The sequence below is a fragment of the Carya illinoinensis genome, chromosome 10 (assembly GCF_018687715.1).
Source record: "Carya illinoinensis cultivar Pawnee chromosome 10, C.illinoinensisPawnee_v1, whole genome shotgun sequence".
In the NCBI taxonomy this organism is placed as follows: domain Eukaryota; kingdom Viridiplantae; phylum Streptophyta; class Magnoliopsida; order Fagales; family Juglandaceae; genus Carya; species Carya illinoinensis.
Genome location: NC_056761.1, coordinates 32646026 through 32668302, shown reverse-complemented (window position 1 = coordinate 32668302; position 22277 = coordinate 32646026). Strand labels below are relative to the sequence as shown.

Below are 22277 nucleotides of genomic sequence, written 5' to 3'. Positions count from 1 at the left end.
GGTATTAGATAAAAAGTTAAAAGTTGAATAAAATATTATTACAATATAGTTTTTAAATTTATTGTTATTTTGGGATTTAAAAAATTAAATTATTTATTATATTTTGTGTAAAATTTTAAAAAATTTATAATAATTATATGAGATAAGATGAGATGGAATAGTTTTGTCTATATAACCAAACCAACCCTTACATACTTAAGGAGTGAATTATAAAAATTTAAGTCTCTGTCTAGTACTAAAGACTATCTCAAATAATTTATAAATAGTAATAAAATAATAATAAATAGTTTGTAAATAATAATAAATAGTAATAAAGTAATATAAACATATCTAATAACAGCTGTATCACCAAATAGACCCTAAATCTAAGCGAGTGATTTATAAACGAACTAAAACCCTAACAGATTTTTTTATGTTTTTTTGAAAGGAAGGAGTATTCTACAATTGGAAAAGCTGGTGGGAGCTTACAACTATTTTGAGAAGACTTGGGGAAGCTACTCTAATTCCCACATTACAAAACGAACAGCAGCAGCTTCCCCTAGCATTCTGCATTCAATTGCTCGTTTGATTGCCGCAGCGCTGCCCAGTCGCGAGCCTGTACTCGTTCATTTCCCAAAACCTTTCCCGAGAAAATGTCAAAGCTCAGGCTTTTTGCAACCGCACTTGGATCAAGATTAACCGTTCGAACGGTTAGGGAAAATCATGGCATCCCATTACTTCTTCGCGAATTTCCGAGATGGTTCTCGACCGAAGCTGAGCAGCCGCCGCAGGACTCGGCGGTTGATCCATTTCTTCAAACCCCAGGCACAGGTACGGGATATTTCTTGTCTTTTGAGCTTTGATTTGGGAATCGCGTGGCTGTGTTATTGATCGTACTCCTGGGGTTTTTGAGTTTTGAGTCTGGGTTTATACGGGCGTGCTTATATTCTCAACGTAAGGTTAGGAGATAGGATTAAATTTTAAATCTTTTTGTCTCTGTTGGGTTGCTGAGAAAATGAAGAGAATGGGCGTAAAAGACGAAAATGATCAATGTATGAAGTATTTCTCTGAAATGGGCACATATTTTTTGACACTCTCTGTCTCCCAATGAATTCAGGTTTGGTTTACGGGAGGTTGATTGGAGTTACAAGGCATACGCTGAAGACCGACATTGTCAACTTGCTTGAAGGGTGCAAATTGACTCTGGACGATGTGAAGGTCGACTACAACCGGAGCTTTTCGCCAGTTGGAATGTAATGCTCCACATACTTAGCTCGGCTTTTACAGATGTTTATATGTGTTCTTCGGCATTCAATAGTGAAAAGAATCCTCTTTACTGTGCTGCATGTTGTAACGTTCTTGATGCCACTGTAACCAAGAACATTAGTACAATTCTTGAATAAGCAAGAACCCAGAAGAACAAAGAACAAACACAGACTACACGAGACCAAGAATGGCTTGAATGCAAGATTCCCTTCGTGAATCTTGACATGGAATTTTCAAGAAATTCCCAAACTCCCAAACTCTTATTGAAACTCAAATGATCCATGACAGAAACTTACATAGGCCATGCACTGCTTATATACATGTAGAACATGGAAGAAGTCCAAAACACAAGACTACAAACGTTAAATGCACGTTACACTATCTAACAGACGAAACGTACCGTTTCATTAAAGCTAAAACACAACTCAAAATAAACTAAATGACCCCCACATCTCTTACACTAAAACACAACGTATTACTTAAGGAACTACTACAAGTCATATAGCCTATTCAGACAGTTAAAATTGTTACAGCGGCTCCACCCTTCCTGCTATCCTCTTCTTCTTCTTCCAACAATCTGCACACAATCTAACTGCCCTTCTCCTCTTCAAGAGCCTACCCCCAAGCACCTGTGACAATCTCCTCCTCTTCAAGAGCCTTGCCCCCACGGCACCCGTGACACTCACAAAACCGTACCCACCAAATGAGGGTATAAAGATCTCAAGTTGTACAACAATTCCCAAGAACTATCCTCCATATTAGCACCTACCCACTTAACCAATACTTTAGTGGCAGCATGGTTACCTATTTTCTTCATTCTTTTCTTAATAATCTTCTTAGGTTCAGGTTGAATAGCCCCTTCATGATTGACAGGAGGAAATGTAGGCAAAGGAACAATTTGCTCTCCTACTTTTTTCTTTAGGCAAGATACATGGAAGACTAGGTGAATTTTTTATGTGGATGGTAATTGCAATTTATAAGCAACCGAACCAATCCTTTGAAGCACTTGAAAGGGCCCATAGAATTGAGGGGCTATTTTCATGTTATGCCTCATAGCGACTGATTTTTGTCTGTAAGGTTGAAGTTTCAGAAACACCCAATCCCCAACTTCAAAGCTTCTCTCTGATCATTTCTTGTTAGCATATACTTTCATTCGATTTTGAGCTTTACTCAAGTTTTCCTTTAACAATAACAACATTTGTTCTCTAGTCTTTAAGTGCTGATCAACAACAGCATTTGCAGTAGTACCTACTACATAAGACAACAACCTTGGATGTGGCATTCCATATAAAGCCTGAAATGGAGACATGCATGTGGAAGCATGCACAGTTGTATTGTAATTTCATTCAGCCAAGGGAAGCCAAGTACTCCAATTCTTCGGTGTAGAGCCATTGTATGCTCTCAATGTAGGCTTCAACAGCCTTATTTAAAGACTCAGCTTGACCATCAGATTGAGGATGGTAAGCTGAAATCATAGTCAAGAGAGTACCCTGCATCTTAAAAGGCTCATGCCAAAATGAACTTGTGAAAACAACATCACGATCTGATACAATGGTCCTAGGTAGACCATGCAGCTTGAAAACCCCAGAAAAGAAAACTTCTACCACTTTAGATGCTATATATGGTTGAGACAAAGGAAAGAAATGGCCAAACTTGGTCAATCAATCCACCACAGTAAAGATAATTGTCATGCCATTAGAAGAAGGAAGGCCGTCAATAAAATTCATAGCAATGTTAAGCCAAGGATTCTAAGGAATAGGTAAGGGCTGGAGCAACCCTACAGGCAGAACATTTTCAGACTTATTGACTTGATGGACTTGACATTCCTTCACCAATCTTCTTATATCCTTTCTCATTCTAGGCCCAAAAACATCAAACTTAGCCCTTTTTAGAGTCTTATGATAACCAACATGTCCAGCCTCTAGGCTGTAGTGTATATGCTGCAACACTCTCTTCTGAAATGAGGAACCAGGAACAATCACAATCTTGCATTTTTTTAGAAGAAGGCCTCGTTGCATAGAAAATCCTCCAGGGACCTACACTCCTTTCTGTAATGCTTTCATCAATTGAGTAATATGAGATGACTCTAAATAACTTTGCTTCAAATCTGCACACAGATGTTGGAAAATAGATTAGTGCCAAGGTAGCAGAATCATCCCCCATCTTCCTTGAAAATGCATCAACCACTTTGTTATCCCTATCTCTTTTGTACTCAACCTTAAAATCATATCCCATAAGCTTTGAGATCCACTTATGTTGTGCTTTTGTAGCTACTTTTTGCTCCAACAGGTGCTTTAAAGCTTGCTGGTCAGTCTTGATCTTGAATGGCTGACCAAGTAAATATGGTCTCCACTTGCCAATTGCACTGACAAATGCTAAAAAATTTTTCTCATATGTGGACAAGAGTAAGGCATTGCCATTAAGTGCCTTACTAAAATAAGCTATAGGTTGACTGTTTTGCATCAACACAGCCTCCAAAACAACCCTTGATGCATCACACTCGATGGAGAACTCTTGAGAAAAATCTAGCAGTTTCAAAACTGGGGGGTGAGCTACAGCATTCTTGAGGTGGACAAAAGCTCTTTCAGCTTCTTCAGTCCAAGTAAAAGAGTTCTTTTTCAACAACATGGTCAATGGGGCAGCTATTGAACCATAATTCTTTATGAACATCCTATAATAACCAGTTAGGCCTAAAGCCCTCTCAAAGCCTTAACTGTTTTAGGAAGAGGCCACTCTAACATGGCTGAAATCTTGGTACAATCTGCATTAACACCCTCACTAGATATAATATGGCCTAAATAGTCAACCTCCATAACTCCAATCTACATTTAGACCTCTTAGCAAACAATGTATGTTGTTGTAAAACAGATAGAACTGTTTTCAAATGCTCTAGGTGTTGAGTTAAATCTTGGCTGTAAACCAAGATATCATTGAAAAATACCAAGATAAATTTTCAAAGTAAAGGCTTGAATATATGACTCAATAGTCCTTGAAAGGTATTAGGTGCATTAGTAAGTCCAAAGGGCATTATTAAGAACTCATACTGACCTTCATGAATTCTAAAAGCTGTCTTAGGAATGTCTTTTTCTCTCACTCTGATTTGATGATAACTTGATCTTAAATCAAGTTTAGAGAAATACTTTGCTCCATATGACTCATCAAGAGCTCATCAATCATAGGAATTAGAAATTTGTCCTTAACAATTTCCTTATTGAGGGCTCAGTAGTCCATGCACATCCTCCATGTGCTATCAGCTTTCTTCACAAGGAGGACAGGTGAGGAAAATGGACTTTGATTTGGCTTAATCACCCCATTAATCAACAAATCTTGCACAATTTTTTCAATTTCTATTTTTTGGTAGTCAGGGTACCTATAAGGTCTCACAGAAATTGGAGTAGTGCCATCTTTTAAAACAATTTGGTGATCAAATTGTCTAGGTGGAGGCAACCCAACTGGTTCCTCAAAAACAGGCTTATACTGTTGTAAAACTTCTTCAACTTCTGGTAAGAGTTGCTGCTTCTCTATATTCTCTTGAACAACAAGTTGCAATAACCAACCTTACTATCCAATGAAAGATGATTTCATCATGTTCACCCCAGCCTCTACTTGCACCTTCTCAATTAGCAATCCTTGCAACAACTTCTTATCACCCACTTTAAACTACATTGACATATTTGAAAAATCCCATTGAATAGGACCCAAAGTTTTGTTTTGAGAAAAGTAAGAAGTATATTAATAAAAGAATAGGCAAAAGCCACGTTCAGTACAAAGAATGTCCTAGCTATGTAGGAACGAAGGAAATAAGGAAATCATGAAAATCCTGGCCATTAAAATTAACGGCGATGGCCCAAGTACAAAGAGTTCTAAAAAAGAATGCTTTCAGCTCCTCCATCGATCTCTTTTTGTCCTCGAACGTCTGTGCGTTGCACTCCTGCCATACGCACCATAGGATGCAAATCGGAACCATCTTCCATAAAGCCTTAATCTAGTTGTTACCCCTTAGGTCAGTCCAGCTAGCTAGTGTTGCTACTACGGTCTCCGGCATAACCCATCCCAAGTCTAGTCTGCTAAAAATCTCGTTCCACAACCCTCTAGCTACTTCGCAGTGTAGTAGAAGATGATCCACAGATTCTCCCCCGTTTCTGCACATACAACACCAATCTACAATGATCACCATTCATTTTCTCAGGTTGTCCGTTGTGAGAATCTTTCCTAGGGCAGCTAACCACACAAAGAAGGCAGCTTTAAGGGGCACCTTGTGTTTCTAGTCTTTTCCATGGAAACTGAGTATGATGTGTTTGTGTTAGGGACTTGAAGAACGCTCGTACCGTAAACAAACCTTTGCCTGATGATTTCCACCACAATAAGTCTAAGGGCTAGTTGCTTGGTCTGATTGAGTACAACAAACTTAGGAAGGCTTCAAAACTGTCCAATTCCCAATCTTGTGCCGCCCTACTAAAATTGATGTTTCATTGGATTTGATCCCCTACTACCACCATGACCTCTGCCACTGAGGCCTCTTTGGCACTTGCAACCCTGAACAATGTTGGGAAGAGTTCCTTAAGCGCACAATTATCGCACCATGTGTCGTGCCAAAACTTAATTTTGTTCCCCTCTCCTAAGCGGATCCTGGTGTGCCGAGAGAAAACCACCCAACCTTGCTTGATATGTTTTCACAACCCCACACCATATGCCCCTCTGACTCCCTTAGTACACCATCCACCCCATAAACCACCGTACTTACTCTCAATCACCAACTTTCAAAAAGCTTTTGGTTCTCTATGGTAACGCCATAGCCACTTTCCAAGTAATGCTCGATTGAAAGCTCTCAAGTTTCTAATGCCCAGTCCACCATTCGCTAGAGGCCTACATACTTGTTCCCACCTAACAAGATGAAACTTGAACTCCTTGCCCATTCCTCCCCACAAAAAATCCCTTTGAAGCTTCTCAATACGAAGTGCCACCCCTGCTGGAATAGGAAATAAGGACAAGAAGTATGTCGGAAGATTAGATAAAGTACTCTTGATTAGTGTAGTTGTTTCCCCTTTAGATAAATACATTCGCTTCTACCCTGCCAATTGACGCTCTATTCTCTCAATCACTGTGTCCCAAAGAGCAACCGCTCTTGAAGGAGCCCCTAATGGAAGGCCCAGATAATTCATAAGGAGTGAGACAATCTTGCATCCCAGAGTATTGGCCAAGTGTCTTAACTGCAGAACGCCTCCGATAGACACCATCTCTAATTTGTTCAGGTTCACTTTCAACCCTGAGACCACATCAAAGCAGAGTAATAGTACCTTCAAAACTCGAACCTGGCTTTGGTCCGCCTCACAGAAAATAAGAGTGTCATCTTCAAACAATAAATGAGAAATGTTAATATTACCCTCTCCTGATGGACCAATTGAGTATCCAGTCATTCTCCCATTTGCAGCTAGAACTGAGATCATTCTACCCAAGGCCTCCATCACAATGACAAAGAGTAATGGGGACAACGAGTCTCCTTGTCTCAAGCCTCTTGTGCTATTGAAGAAGCCCGTTGGGCTTCCATTTATTAGAGCATTGACAATGAATTCTTTATCTTCATATGCAAAATTACATCTTTTGAAAATTGATTTTTGAATATGAAGAAAAATTTCTACATTGGATTATGCATTTTTTGATCAAATAATAATAAAATATTATTATTATTTTTTTTCCTAAATCAACTCTATTCCGAAATTCCATTGATGTCCCACCTACCTTCTGAAGTCTGTGCCGGAAAGGAATTCAATTACTACTTGAGGTTTTCTTAAAGTTGGAGTCTCGGAAATGTGTACAAAAAACCCCATCAACAAAGAGAGAGAAGAGAAAAAAAAAAAGAGAGAAGAGAGAGATGGGAGGAGAGAGAAAACAATAAAAATATAGTTTGAAGAAGGAAAATGAGGTCTTCATCTTTAAATAAGAATTGTACATAGTTATTTATAATTATACATATGAATAAACCAATGCAGACCATTTTAAGGACATATTCTTCAAATTCAAAGATGAAGATGAAGATAAATAACCCATTGCCAATGCTCTTAGAACTGAAAATTTCACCGTAGATATATACCAACGGATCCAGGTGCGCTATCTCTCTCCAAAACCACACTTTCCCAGAATATCTATGAGAAAGTCCCAATTTACATAGTCATACGCTTTTTTCATGTCTAACTTGTAAATAATCCCTAGAGAAGCCCGCTTTCAGTCTACTATCCAGACATTCGTTCGCAATGAGTACTGCATCTAAAATCTGTCAGTCTTTCACAAAGGCATTTTGAGGCTTTGAGATTATCTTTCCCACTGCCTCGCTAAGGTGATTCGCAAGTACCTTGGATAGAACCTTGTAAATCCCATTAACTAGGCTAATGGGTCGGAAATCCTTAATCTCCTTTGCTCCCACCCTTTTTAGTAAGCGATAAAAGTGGCGTTTATGCATTTCTCAAACTTTTCAAACGAATAGAACTCCTGGAACACCTTTATTAGATCCTCCTTGAACACCTCCCAGTATGTTTGGAAGAACCCCATAGAGAACCCATCAGGGCCTGGTGCCTTGTCTGTAGCCATTTTCCTAACCACTTCTAGCACCTCCCCCTCATCGAACGGCCTCTCCAAACGGTTTGCAGCCAATAACCCAATGGTGTCAAAATTTAGCCCCTCTAACTTGGGCCTCCAGTCCTCCTGCTTGAAAAGAAGCTGTTCAAAAAAACCAACCACGTGATTGTTAATCACCTGCTTATCCTTGCATTCTGCCCTGTCAATCTTTAGCATCTCAATATTATTAAATCTCCTGTGAGAATTGGCAACCCTATGATAAAACTTAGTGCTATGGTCACCTTCTTTCAACCATAACACTCTTGACTTCTATTTCCATGAGATCTCCTCCATAAGGATGATCCTTTCTAGATCTGAAACCAAAACTAACTTTTGAGCCACTTCCTCCTAATTCAAAGGCCTAGATTCTTGTACCATTTCTAGCTCATGAATCTCTGTTTGCTTGGTTTTCTTGAGTTCCCCGATGTTACCAAAGGATTTTATATTCCACAGTTTTAAGTCTTGCTTCAGGGCCTTCAGTTTTCCAGCAAAAATAAAGCTAGGAGTACCTTGTATCTGATAAGAAGACCACCAACGTCTGATCCTATCCGCAAAACCTTCTGATTTCAACCACATGTTTTCGAACTTAAAGTATTGATGCCTTCTTCGAATCCCCCCGCTATCCAACATTTTAGGCCAATGGTCTGAGCATAAATGTGGCAATCTTTTTTGCCATACCTCCGGATAGTGAATTTCCCACTTCGGGGAAATTAAGAATCTATCAAGTCGAGACCATGTCCGATTGTTAGCCCACGTACAACTACCACCCGCTAACGGTAAGTCTACTAGGTTTAGCTCGAAAATGCATTCCGAGAATTCAGACATTGCGGACCTCATTCTTCTGTTTCCAAAACACTCGCTTGGAAATCTTTTGACATCAAAATCACCACCAATGCACCAAGGGAGGTCCCACCAGCTGTGTACCCTGGTTAATTCATCCCACAGTAATCTTCGGTCGATGTCTGAGTTAGGGCCGTAGACACCTGCAAAAGCCCACAAATAGTTGTCTAGCACATTCCTAAAGGAATATGCTACCAAGAAAGGCCTATGAACTCCTTCCTTTTTTCCACCACCCTTTGGTCCCACATTACCAATACTCCTCTTGAAGCCCCATTAGCTGCCAAATACACCCAATCTACATGTATACAGCTCCATAAACTTCGTATTATTTTTGTGGTAATAACTTTCAGATTTGTCTCCTATAAACAAACGATGTCCGTCTTCCACTCCCGCGATAAGTTTCTTATTTGAAGACGCTTACTAGCCACATTAAGACCACGGACGTTCCACGAAAGGATTTTTGGTTTCATTTATTGGGAAAGGCCAGCCCCTTCCCTTTTGCCCTGTCCCGGCTAGAGCTACCTTTGGAATTCATAGACCAAGTTAGTCTCTTGAGTTCGCGCTGTTTCTTGGAGTTAGTTTTCCTTTGTTGTTGATGACCAGCTTCAATGGCCGTGAATAACGCCATGAATTGCTCCTCGTACCCTTCACACTTCAGTCCTATCATGTCCTTAATGTCACTTACTGTCTGCAACACCCAATCTGAAACAAAAGCTGGATCTGGATACAAACAATTCAAGGGGATGGGATTCTGCACTCTACACTCCCTTTGTTCCACCAAGTCATCGTGTTCTTCCCCAATCACAAACCCTACAGACCCTCCAGGGTCGCTGAGACTCTGTTCTTCACTTGCCAAGACATATAAAAATTGGTCCTCACTGACCAAGTCTTTTGGGCCCCCTTTCCCCCATTCCCCCACCAAAGCGACCTCATTGTGCAGCTCAGGGAAGCTCGCCGGACCATCAGGGCCTTCTCCCCTCCCTATCGGCTCGTTTTGTGCACTCCTCGAAGGAAAAGACTCACTCAGGGGTGAAGGGAATTCCACCGAGAGCTCTGAGTATCGTATTTTGCTTCACCGGCGAATGGGGTGAAAGTTCCCCCTCCGTTTGCTTCGCCGGTGCTCTCTGTTTAATGGAGAGGACATCCGTCTCCCTACGGTGGCCTCGCGAGGAGGATTCCGGAGGAGGAGAACCCCTCCCCACACCGAAACCCGAACCCAGAGTCTTCTCAGATGTTTCTGCCCGAGCCCGCCACTCCTTACGGGCCTGTGTCTGCCTCATGGGCTGAGGCCCATATCCATTCCATACCTTAGTTCGCATCCCGTACCCCTGTGCCCCTCTTATGCGATCATCCTTCCCATAAAGGTATCCTGGGCCTTGGCCCACGGCCCATCATGACCTACAACCCTCTTCTGCGATCTCCCTCCCCTAAAACTCCCCATTTCGACCCCACCACTAATAGCCCCAACACCCTTTACAATTTTGGCTACCTCCCCCTGCAACTTCTCCATTTGAACCTGCAATTCTTGTACCATGTAGAGCACCTCTCTCACGTCTCTGCCATCATCTCTCTCCCACGACTGATCACGAGGGGCTCGATGTGACTCGCCTGCATCTAGGCTTCCCCTACTAGCCACCTTACTCTTCTCACCTTGCGCCCTTGCCGCCGCTACCACCTCCTTGTATGACCTCACGTACGGCTCTTCCCTCCTCAGTATTCTCATTGCACCATTTGGGGGTTCCATCTTACTTCTATCCACCTACGTACCAACCTTCAACACCTCAGACAATCTTCTCCAACCCTTGCCTCCCTCTTCCTCTGGAATAATGAGGAAACTCCTACGACCCCCTTCACCGTAGACAGACACCTCCAAAAATCTACCTCTACTATTCGAGCCTCTCTGCACTACGAAGCTCCGAGAGCCTTCCCTCTTGGACGAATAACTATCACCCCTCCCGCAATCCTCCAAGGCTCTCCCCAACCATTGCGCAGTGTACAGTCCCAATAGAAGCTCTTGTTGAATCCTCTTCTCTCTCTCAGTTATACGTATCAAACCACCTTCTCTCACAACCGAAAATATTTTGTTTTCAATCACAAGTTCCCGAGCATAAACCATTGTAAAATCAACGTCAAGAACACAGCCCTAACTAACTTCCATCCTCGACAACAGGAAAACCAAAAATTTTTTTGCTCATGTACAGAGAGAAAAACAAGAGAGAGAAAATAATAGGACCCAAAGTTCTGAGCCATTGAACACCTAATACAATGTCACAACCCCCTAAGGTCAATACATGGAAAGGAACCCTAAACTTAGTCCCTTGCACACTGATTATTTCTTCACATCTCCCATGGCTTATTATTTTAGTGCCATTTGCTACCTTCACCTGAAGACTCCCATCCTCAATGACTTTTAAATTGGCAGCTTGTACTACTAATGGATCCATGAAGTTGTGAATACTTTCTGAGTCTACCAAGATTTCACAAGAATATGATCAAATCTTGCCCAATAGCTTCATGGCATTATTGTTCATACAACCAAAAATTGCATAAATAGACACCTCAAATTCCTCAGAACCTTTATTCAACAATTCCCTCGATTTTGGAAGCAACTGTCCCTCAGTGTCATCCACACTATCAATCATTTCTTGATCCTCACTAGTTTATCCATGTAGAAACTACACTTTAGGTTTTTTACAAACATGATTGGGATTCGATTTTTCCTCACAATGGAAACACAACCCTTTCTTTCTTTTTTCATCTATGTGAGCAGAGTTAAACCTTCTTTAAAGGAAACCAACTCTTTTGATCTTTATTAACAACATCAACAGGCCTTTCACTATTAACTGGCCATTTATCAGCATAGTAGCTATTTTGCCTCCAAGGCTTCCTTGTAGACAAAACATACTCTTCCTACAATTTTGCTAAGCCAAAAGTAGCCCCAAGATTCAAGGGATTGAACATTTTAACAGGAATTCTGATTTCATCTCTCAATCCACTAATGAAACAACTCATCTTGTGCCTCTCGGATAAATCTTTCAACCTATTTGACAATGTCTCAAATTGTGCTGTATACAAACTGACAAAAGTAGTTTGTTTCAATCTTGTTAAAGCTTCCATTGGATCATCAAAAGCTGATGGCCCAAATCTTGCTTGTAAAGCCACCACTAAGGATTACCATGAATTAAACAGGCCTGAATCCAAGGCATTTTGATACCACACCAATGCCTTCCTTCCATGTGGTGTGACGCCACCATCAACTTTTGATGGAAGGGAATTTGGAAGCAATCAAAGTACTAGTTGGCCTTAAAGATGCAACCAGCAGGTTCATTTCCACTAAAATGTGGAAATTCAAGCCTAACACTTCTCTGAAAAACAGCCCTCTCTCCATTATTTCTTGGTTCACTAGACACCTCTCTTTCTCTAAAAGAATTTAACGTTGACAGATTCAACTAAAAAACTCCAACATATTCGATAGATGATCTAACCTTTCAGTTATGCCAGAGATTGCTTGATGATGTTGATCCAACTGTTTCTGGACCACTTCTTGCTGTTGTTGAGACCCTTCTTGTTGAACTTTCAATGCTGCACGCGTGCCTTCTGCCATTGACTCTTGTTGCAAGGACCGACTACTACTGATACCACTTATAACGTTCTTGATGCTACTACAACCAAGAACACTACTACAATTCTTGAATAAGCAAGAACCCAGAACAAACACAGACTACACGAGATCAAGAATGGCTTGAATGCAAGATTCCCTTTGTGAGGCTTGAATGCAAGATTCCCTTTACAAGGAATTTTCAAGGAATTCCCAAACTCCCAAACTCTTATTGAAACTCAAATGATTCAAGACAGAAACTTACACAGGCCATGCACTGCTTATATACACGCAGAACATGGAACAAGTCCAAAACGCAAGACTACAAACGTTAAATGCACATTTCACTATCCAACAGATGAAACGCACCGTTTCATTAAAGCTAAAACGCAACTCAAAAGAAACTAAACGACCCCCACATCTCTTACACTAAAACGCAATGTATTACTTAAGGAACTACAAGTCATATAGCCTATTCAGATAGTTAAAACCATTACAGCAGCTCCACCCTTCCTGCTATCCTCTTCTTCTGCTAACAATCTGCACACAATCTAACCACCCTTCTCTTCTTCAAGAGCCTGCCCCCAAGCACCCGTGACACGTCATCTTTTTTCTGTAGGATTTTTGCATTGGGGGTTCCATAGCAGCATTTGGTATATATTTGGGGTACTACCTATATTTTTTGCTAAAGCTTGCAGTTGACTTTAAAGGAATTATTGGTTTTTATGCTCGCTGTTTGCAATATCTCACATATTTATCGTGTTTGTTGCTTCTGTTAGTTGTCTATTATTGTTTACAAAGTGTCCTTGCCATAGTATTGTTAAATGTGTGGAAAAGTTACTGATAAAGAAATAGGTATTGTTAAATGTGTAAATTATTATTTTTTTCATCTCTTGGTATTTATTTGTTTTTATGATCAGGATGGTGCAATTTCCTTCGCGTAATGCCTTTGACCAAGCTATTAGGGTGATTGGAAAGAAGGGTAGATTGTACAAATTGGAGAGGGTATTACCTTATAAACACATGCTCTAAGATATGATTGATCTGGTTGTGTTATTACTCAAGTATGTCTTAGACTGATGGCGTATGTTTATTGGATATCAGGCTGATCGTTCGCAATGGGATCTTCTTATACCATTTAATGGAAAAGCCGTAAGTTAAAGTTCTCAATCATATTTTTCTCATCTTGAGTTAACTTTTGAACTCTAACATTTAGACCTACCAATTGTGCTGAAGTCCCAGCAATTAGTCTCGCAACAGATTCGCTTGTCCTAAATAGAGTTCCAGATTATTTCGATTCAGGTTTTAGGACCAAGGTGTGCATCTTCCTTCATATAGGGGGTAAATCTTCATTTTGTTTTTGTTCTCTGATTTTGAGAAGTAATATAAAGAGATGAATCTTCTTACAATGTGTGATACCCCATATGATAAGGATAAAGGTAGGTGGTGAATGAGATCTCACATTGCTTGGGAATGAGAAGTTCTTACTCTTTATAAGGTTTCAATGAGGCTCCAATTGTATAATTGACTAGTTATTTTGGAATATATGTTATGTGGTTTGAGCCTTCCATTGAGGCGTTTACATAACACCCCTTCCTGTAAGTCTGAAATGGCGTACATTCATAACATAATGGCCAGTAAAGAGGTTCAATCTCATAAAATACCTTATCTATTGGATCATAAAACTTGTCTAGCATGACAATCTTTCATAACATAACAGCTGAAAAATAAAGAAATGACATAAGGTAGTTCTATGTGATACCAACACTGCTTCAATGTCTAAATCATACACAAAGTCTCTGGAAATTTATTCTACTCCTAGCACTCCTGCTCTGTATCCACTAAGTCATCATCTGTGATATTAAAACATAAAAACAAATAAACAAACAAATGAGTCAAAACTCGGTAATCGCACATCATACTGTAAATGTAACTTAGTTAAACATTAGGCTTAATTTTGAGAACTTACATACATCGTCACACATACACATAACATATAGATCATTCATACGTAACATAAGCGGAATCAAAACATAATCATGGCAATACATGTAACATGGATGCATGAATGACTGACTCTATGCATTTCTTATCATTCTTACATAACTTATTCATCTTCTATTTCACTTACATAGTAGCCATCATAACATGTGTGCATTGATCTAATTGTCGTTGACCGTACATAACGTATCATAGCATAGGATGAACCACGCTTGGATCTGTGGCACCGTCTAACATATCATTACATGTAGTGAAACATGCTTGGGTCCGTGTTATCACATGGTATATGGTAAACCATGCTTGAGTTCGTGGCACCGTCTAACATATCATATCATGTAGTGAAACACGTTTGAGTCCGTGTTATCACATAGCATATGGGAAAAACCACGCTTGAGTTCGTGACAAGGTCTAACGTATCATCACATGTAGTGAAACACACCTGGGTCCGTGTTATCACGTAGCATATGGTAAACAACGCTCGAGTCCATGCCACCATATATCATAACCTTAGGTGAAACACGCTTGGGTCTGTATCACCTCAAAACATAATAGCTTACATATGATGGGCCACACTTGAGTTCGTGACTTGCACATCCACCCATAATTTAAGGTCACTTGCCATTCATGTGTTTTCTTATTAATTTTCACAGTGCACGTGAACATGTTTGACTTATGAAATTACATGGCATGACATGCTCTTGTGCATGGCATAACATTAAACATGACATATTAGCATGAGTACTACACAACATTGCATAGCATAGGCATGGCATAACATGATCTAAACATTACATGAATATTACATGGCATACATGTGATTTCCATCATCTAACAACAATCCATATCAGCAAAGTATGCAGTCTTATTCGCAAGCATATCATCATAATTCATCAATGTTCATGAAAGGGGCTAACCTTGAATTGGCTCGTGGTGTAGCGTAGGTAAACATCACATTTTTCATGCACAATCAAAATAATTACAGCACGCATATTATTATGATCATGCTACTTATCTCTTAGCATTGCTTCCACGATCTCACTTCGTAGCTCGTGACCTATATGAGGTACTAGACATTACTAGACTTCTAGAAAACGTGTCGTAGCATTCTACCCCATTGAACACATATCATGAACTTTAATCTAATAAGATCTTCAGCTATATACTGAATTCAATAATTACTAATATCATATGATTAGTAAAATAATAATGTCTTATCTAGTCCTTCAAATATAATTTAGTATGGGATATATTTTTCCAGGTTTTTTTGTGTTTTCAGTCTGCTAATAAAGCTGTGGCCGTGAATCTGTGGGACGAATGGCCATTACCAGGCTTGGTTCCCGTGTCCTTAACCGCTACAAATCACGCAGTTGGGCGGAGAGAAGCTTATACGACGAAGGTGAAGGATATCGGGTGCGTATGGCAATGGTTGGTTTTAGGACCCATGACCCAATCCAGTGTCCCTGACCGGCTGTTTTTGGGCAGTTTATACGACGGGGAGGCACTAGCTTCCAGACTTATAAAATGAAGACATGCATGCTTAAGAGGTGCATGTGGGGTTGAGGATGGTTTGGGGTTAGTTGCCGAAAGGTTGGTCTGCTGAGGGTATGGTTTTGGAGGACCTACGACGGAAGCGGGGTTAGTGCAGCTTGCTCTCGGAGGCGATGGTTGGCGTGCGAAGTTTTGGGATGCATTCCGACGAGGATTAAGGACTCTGTTTCAGCCATGGAAAACAGAGGAGGTTTCGGTTGCATGCCAACATGCATGGGGGGATAAGGTGCTTTTTTTGGGGTGGAGCCTAACCGTAGCTTATGGAGGTTTCTTCATGGATGGTGGTCGAAGGAGGGGATCGGCGACGGTGGTTACAGTCGGGTTATAGTCTGTTTATACAGTCGGTTTTTTAGTCTGTTTAGTCTTTTAGTCTGCTTAGTTGTTTAGCCTATTTTAGTCGGGTTCTCTGGTTCGGTTTGTAATCTTTTGTTATAGTCTGTTTGGTTCCTGGTGCTTTTTAGTCTGTAATAAGGCTTACGGTGAAGGTTTTTCTGCTGCCTGTGTGTTTGTCCGGTTGTGCATTGAGGATGGCTCGTCGGTTGCAATTTGGAGCTGTTTGTTGGTTACCTGCAGGTTGCAGAATGTGGCAGGACGCAGGCTGGAGGCAGTTACGGTTAGCAGGATGGTAGGGGACAAAGTGGGGCAGACAATAGATGGGCTTTCGGCGTGGGCAATCGGCGTGGATGGCATGGTTTTCCTATTAGGGTGTATTAAGTTGTTTTTACTTTTTGTTTTGTCTTTTAGGGTTTAAATAAAAATTTGAAATAGGCATTCCCTTTCCTCTTGGAGGATAAGGGTAGTTTAGTCCCTATCCTTTTTGGAGGATGAGGGTGAAAAATCCCCCTCCTCTTTTGGAGGGTGGGGTGGTTGTGTTTTCTCCTAGACAAGTCGAGATGGACATCTCTGTTTTTACAGAGTCTCGCATCTCAGAATGGCTGTGTCATTAGAGAGTCCTTTTGAAGTTTTTAGACAATGTCCGACACGATGAAAGTTGTGTGCGGGGGAGCGTATCACCGATGAGTAGTTGACTTGTAATCAAGGTTTATACCCGAACTTACTGGTCACAGCTGTAACTTCCTTCATTCATGAATTGAATTGAAGTCTCTTTCAAAAAAAAAAAAAAAAGTATGGGATATATTTTATGTATTCTATAAAATAATGGTAGAAATGTTTAATTCATAAAATAGACTTCATAATGCTTAATATTAAAATTCTTGTAGGCCATTACTATAATCAAATCTTAATTTAATACTTAATAACATATATTCTGTAAAAATAGAGTTTCTGGGCTAATATCTTTATTTAATTTAAAAACTAAGCCTAACTTAACATAAAAAATCACCCAGCAAGAGATCAGCCCAATAAAAAGTTAAATCCCGCAAGAAAATCAGCCACTTAAACATTAAAGGGCATCAAGGTGATGGTCTGCTCATTTGGCCCCAAAGGGTAAGGGCCCAACGGTCCATCTCTAATTTAAAGAAGAACAATATGGAAATCAAAAGAATCTGAAAAATAAAAGGTGGGTATGACAGACTCAAAATTAAATATTTAAAAGTGGGTTGCCACATGCATGGTTAGAAGGGTATTTTTTGTAATGCTATAAACTTATGGGTATATTATGGGAAGACCAAAAACAAGAAAAGAAGTCTGCTTGTATTTACATAACAATGGAGAGACTAGGAAATCGTGCGATAACAGGGGACTCATCAAGAGAAGAAGAACCAACTGCAACGTGGGTCTGGGTGGCTGGAAGTGACTGGTGGCACAAGTTGCTGAGAGTGGAAAAATAAGTTTTGTGGTCTACCGAGAACCACAACGTAAAGGAGAAAGAGGAGGAAGATTCTGGCATGGGCTTACTAGGAAGGTGTGAGTTCAACAGGTAGCGACCGACTGGCAGTTTCTGAGTTGCCTGAGAGGTGTCTTGACTTTTGTAGTGGTCGACGGAGGACTGAGCAAAAGCACACAGGCTGTTTGGTTACTGACAGTGGAGAGAGAGCGATGGAGAGGTGTTTAGAGATTGACACCTGCAATGGAGGAAGGATGGCTTACCGTCGGCATGTTTTGTGGTAGTTTTCGGTGAGGAGAGGAGCTCAGTTTGCTAAGAGGAAGGCTACGGGGCTCTGTTGTGTGGAAGAAAGTTAGAATTTAGGTGGGGAAGGTTTCTGGCCGCAAAGATGCTGCTGGTTGATGGAGGAATATTGTGGGTTTGATGAAGTAGAAAAGAGAGGATTTTATGGGAGGGTTTTGAGGTGAGTGTTGGTTATCGATTAGGAAATTTATTCAAACAAGGAAACCAAAAGAGGAATACATGGGGTGTTGATAGTGGAAGAAACCCAATCAAATAAAATCACTATTTTAAAACCGATCTGTTAAAATAGTTACTTCAATAATAATAATAATAATAATAATTCTAAACCCTAATTTTGGACCCGTATGTTACATTTTGATACTGAGTTATGTTCTAGATGAGTAGTTTGACTAGGTTATGTGATGAACTCACACACACCCACTCCCTATAGCTTATGAGGAATCATAATGGGTTGTATAATTCATAGGACTCTCCCAAGATCAAAGGAATGAGAAAACCCTACAGTTAGCAAATACGATTCTTTGTATGTAACACCCCACTCCCCAAGTTTAAGAATAAAATCACTTTTAGAAATTCTCGTGAAAGCCGAAGTGCTACTACCGAACTTGATTTAAAATATTTTCTTTTATTCTAAAGGAAGCACTGGGTACAAAGATTTCTTATAATAAATAGTCTTCTTTTATTAAAATACTGAAATCATAAATGAGTGCGCAAAAGTATTTTTTTTAAATTTCTTAAAATCTGTGCCATAAAATCATAACTTAAAATCTCTGTACATGATCTAGGTCACTGTCAGGCCTCCCTGGACTAAGTCTTGTCCTGTAACTCTACCTTCATAAATATCTTGACCTGGAGTGGTTTAAAAACATAAAAATAAACAAAAATGGGTTGATGACTCAATAAGAACCCCATCATAACGTAAACATACTTGACATAAGGTTTTTGTAAAATATTTTTTTTCATATTTTGATAGCTTAAAATCATGATTGATCATACTGATGCTTATGCTATGCATGACTAATTAATTGAATTAACTGGCTGATCTAATTTATCTAACTGGTCATCACACTTGGGCCCCGCTTGGATAGTGAAAGTGTTTCATCTTATCTCATCATTACTACTTTTCCAAATTCCCACACAAAATAAGAAACAATTCGACTTTTTTAAATCTCAAAACAACAATAATGTTAAAAAATAATATTTTAACAATATTTTATTCAATTTTCAACTTTCTTCTCAACTCATCTCATCTCAACTCACTATCTAAATGGCTCCTTAACCCTGTGTGTGAGGTTGTGCATCTGCCCAACATCTCGCGGCCGCAAGTGGAGCTGCTGATGGTATTTTGACATACTATGGTGGACCACGCTTGAGTCCGTGGTTGGCACATCCACCCTAAAACTGAATTAGTACTAGGCATTTGAATGACTATCTGATTAACTGTTTTGAGCTTATCTTACACTTGATCTAATGAAAGTTTACGTGTCTTATGAAATATGAGATGCATAATACATACATAACTATAATATATGGAATGAAACATGAATGGTGTGCTTAAAAATATCAGCGTGGTACATAAACACTCGCTTCCAAAGAACTGGCTTTGATAATAATATATATAACTATCTAATATATGCTAATCCTAATTTATGATCAAACTACTTACCTTGTAGTGTTGCTTCCTAAAAGTTTTGACACAAAATCAATCATGGTGCGATGGAAGGATGATGGTGGTTATAATTAGGAGGGAGGAAGAGACGACGGTGGCTTTGCCGTGTTTCATGGTGGGGTAGATGAGGCTACTACATGCTGAATGTAAAATGAGAGCTAGAAACAAAAAGCCTAAGCTTGAAGAGGTAGGTGCACGTACAGTGCATGAGAGACTATTTATAGGATGGTATGGGTTGGGTTTAGGAATTTTAGGGTGAAGAGGATTCTAGAATTGTAATCCTAGTGTGTTTGGAATTAAAAACATACTCTAGTGGTTCATTTAATGTAGGATTGGGAGATACTGAGATTGTGTAGGGAACTTCAATCAGTGATGATTTTAAATTGAAATAAATTTTTAATGGTCGATCTTTAAATTATAAAAGGAGTCTAACTCGTTCAATAAATATTCAATGGGATTTAACCTATTTAATGAGCCTAATTAAAACTCCTAATCAACCTCAATAATTTATAGATTGTCAGCTTATCCAATATGGCCCATTAAATATAATTTAAGCCTAATAAAAATCATCCATATTCCGACCTTAAAATTATCGGGCCGGGTCATTACCTTGATTGTCTAATTGAGGAGTTTTACTAAATTCTAAGTATTTCAAGTATCAATGAGTTTCCCTTCAGCTTCAATGGTGCATTGGTCGGGAATGGAATTGGAAGAAAGGGAAACAGCAGCTGGAAGGTGCAAAAAAGGAAGAAGTGGCAGTTAATTCGTTAAGTTTTGTAGCATACGGTGTTGTTTTTCATTAATAGGAATGGTGTCGTTTTACATATGTTGATCTTTGTAATAAGTAGTGTGACGTTGTTTTGGTATGGGATGTCTGTAAATTGTGAAATGGTGTCGTATGGCAAAGACACAGATTTGTTATAAATGTAAGGAAAAAGAGAGGGAAAGTATCTCTTAGAAGTTGCATTTGATTTCTTCTCTCTCTACTTTCTCTCTTCTCTTCTCTTCTCTTCTCTCTCTAATTCTTGATTCTTGGAGATTGAATGTCTCGAATTCAGTCATTGGAAGGGCCCATTACAAATGTAGTACGTGCCAACTATCTTGAAGAATTATTGCAGTTTTAAGGATTTCGCTTCCTAACTCTTGAAAATAATTACTTACGATAAAACTCTTCAAAATAATATTTGGTTAAATAGTTCAAACATCAGCCATATTTATTTATTCTGAAGATTCTTCTGCTCTGATCTATTTATTTAGTTTATCTCTGCTGCTTGTAGATGTTGTCATTTGGAACCTATCAAAAAAAAGATGTTGTCATTTGGTACTGATTGCCTTCTGTCAGAAACCTGAGGCCGGCTCTGCAAAGATGTTTCAACTTAGGCATTGAGCTTCTATTTCTCTACCTTAAAAGTATGCCATAAAAATAGGGAACTTGGAATTCTAAAACCTGTTAGAATTTTTATGTTATCTGCATTTCATATCATTCTTTCTGGACTTGACTTATCATAAAAATATTCTTTCTGCATTTGAAGACTTCTGGGTAAAGCAGTTGTTCTTGTGTGTGTGTGCGCGCGCGCGTGCGTGAGCACGTCTCTCTCTCTCTCTCTCTCTCTCTATATATATATATATATATATATATTATTTTACTACAACACATCTAATGATATAACTTGGACTTACATTTTCCATCAGGTTTTACTACAAGGAATCCCCCGAAATGCCCTTCCAGAAGATGTGGAGCGTTTCCTGACCGGTTGTGAATATGATGCATCCTCAATTGACATATTCCTAAGGTTTATGCCTAGTACTTTCAAAACGAGATAAACTGGTGTTTGTTCCTTAAATAATGGTAAGAGTTATATGGTGTGGTGAATCCTTGGTTATACCTTTGCAGAGCTGGATTCCGGGATCCCATTAGAATGGCAACAGTAAAGTTTCCTTCACAGACTGAAGCAATGAATGCATTTATCAAGAAGAACAGGAGCTTCTGTCTCAATAATCAAATCTTGCTGCGGGTTCTCCAGTAATTGTTTTGGGTCCCTCCCTTGTCATCCACATATCTGGTGGCATTTTGGGAAATTCTCTTTTATAAGAAAATTTTTCTAGGGCATCTTGGAATTCAGTTTTCATGTTTTGGAGAAGCATATTATCTCTTATTAATGTTTCAATAATTAGAACATGTGAAGGACTAATGTTTGTGTTGACCTTGAAGATAGGCTTCGGCGCCCTTGTAATGTGGGTTGCTCGGTGAATCCAGCCTCCCGTACTGATTCACATAGCAAGGATATTTATTTAACTTAGTGAAAGGGAAAGGCCCCAGGCGGATGGGCGGGTCCTTTATATATATATATATATATATATATTAAAAGATGGGATTCATCTTAGGGTTTCATTTTGGGTTTTATCTTTCTCTCCTCCTTTCTCCCTCCCACACTAGCCTTTGAGTGTGCTAGCCTTGTCATGTCATGCTGTTGCTGCCATTACCAGAGCCTTGGTACTTGGTAGTTCCGATCGTGGATTACTCTAGAAAACTTGCCTTTAGTGCAGTGGTGCCAATTCAACTCTTCATGTCCGTTCAACTTGCTGGCATTGTAATTCGAAGTCTATTCGACCATATCGCTCCCTTGCCGTGTGACTATGTTTGGGGTTCTCAGTCTCTTTGGTTGATTTTTGCT

At 39.6% G+C, this 22277-nt stretch overlaps 1 protein-coding gene across 2 annotated transcripts; it reads left to right on the top strand.

Annotated features, from left to right (window-relative positions):
• The first annotated feature begins 447 nt into the window (after window positions 1–447).
• On the top strand, window positions 448–21794 carry LOC122279172. Of its 2 annotated transcripts, XM_043089566.1 has the most exons (6): window positions 458–810; window positions 1097–1232; window positions 13216–13300; window positions 13400–13447; window positions 21295–21395; window positions 21497–21794. In XM_043089566.1, the coding sequence occupies exons 1-6, from the start codon at window positions 633–635 to the stop codon at window positions 21627–21629; spliced, it is 681 nt and encodes a 226-aa protein (XP_042945500.1). In that variant the 5' UTR covers window positions 458–632; the 3' UTR covers window positions 21630–21794. The 2 variants fall into 2 exon arrangements, with proteins under 2 accessions (XP_042945502.1, XP_042945500.1); XM_043089568.1 differs by lacking the exons at window positions 21295–21395; window positions 21497–21794 and adding an exon at window positions 20280–20573 and having other exon boundaries at window positions 448–810.
• The last annotated feature ends 483 nt before the right edge of the window (window positions 21795–22277 follow it).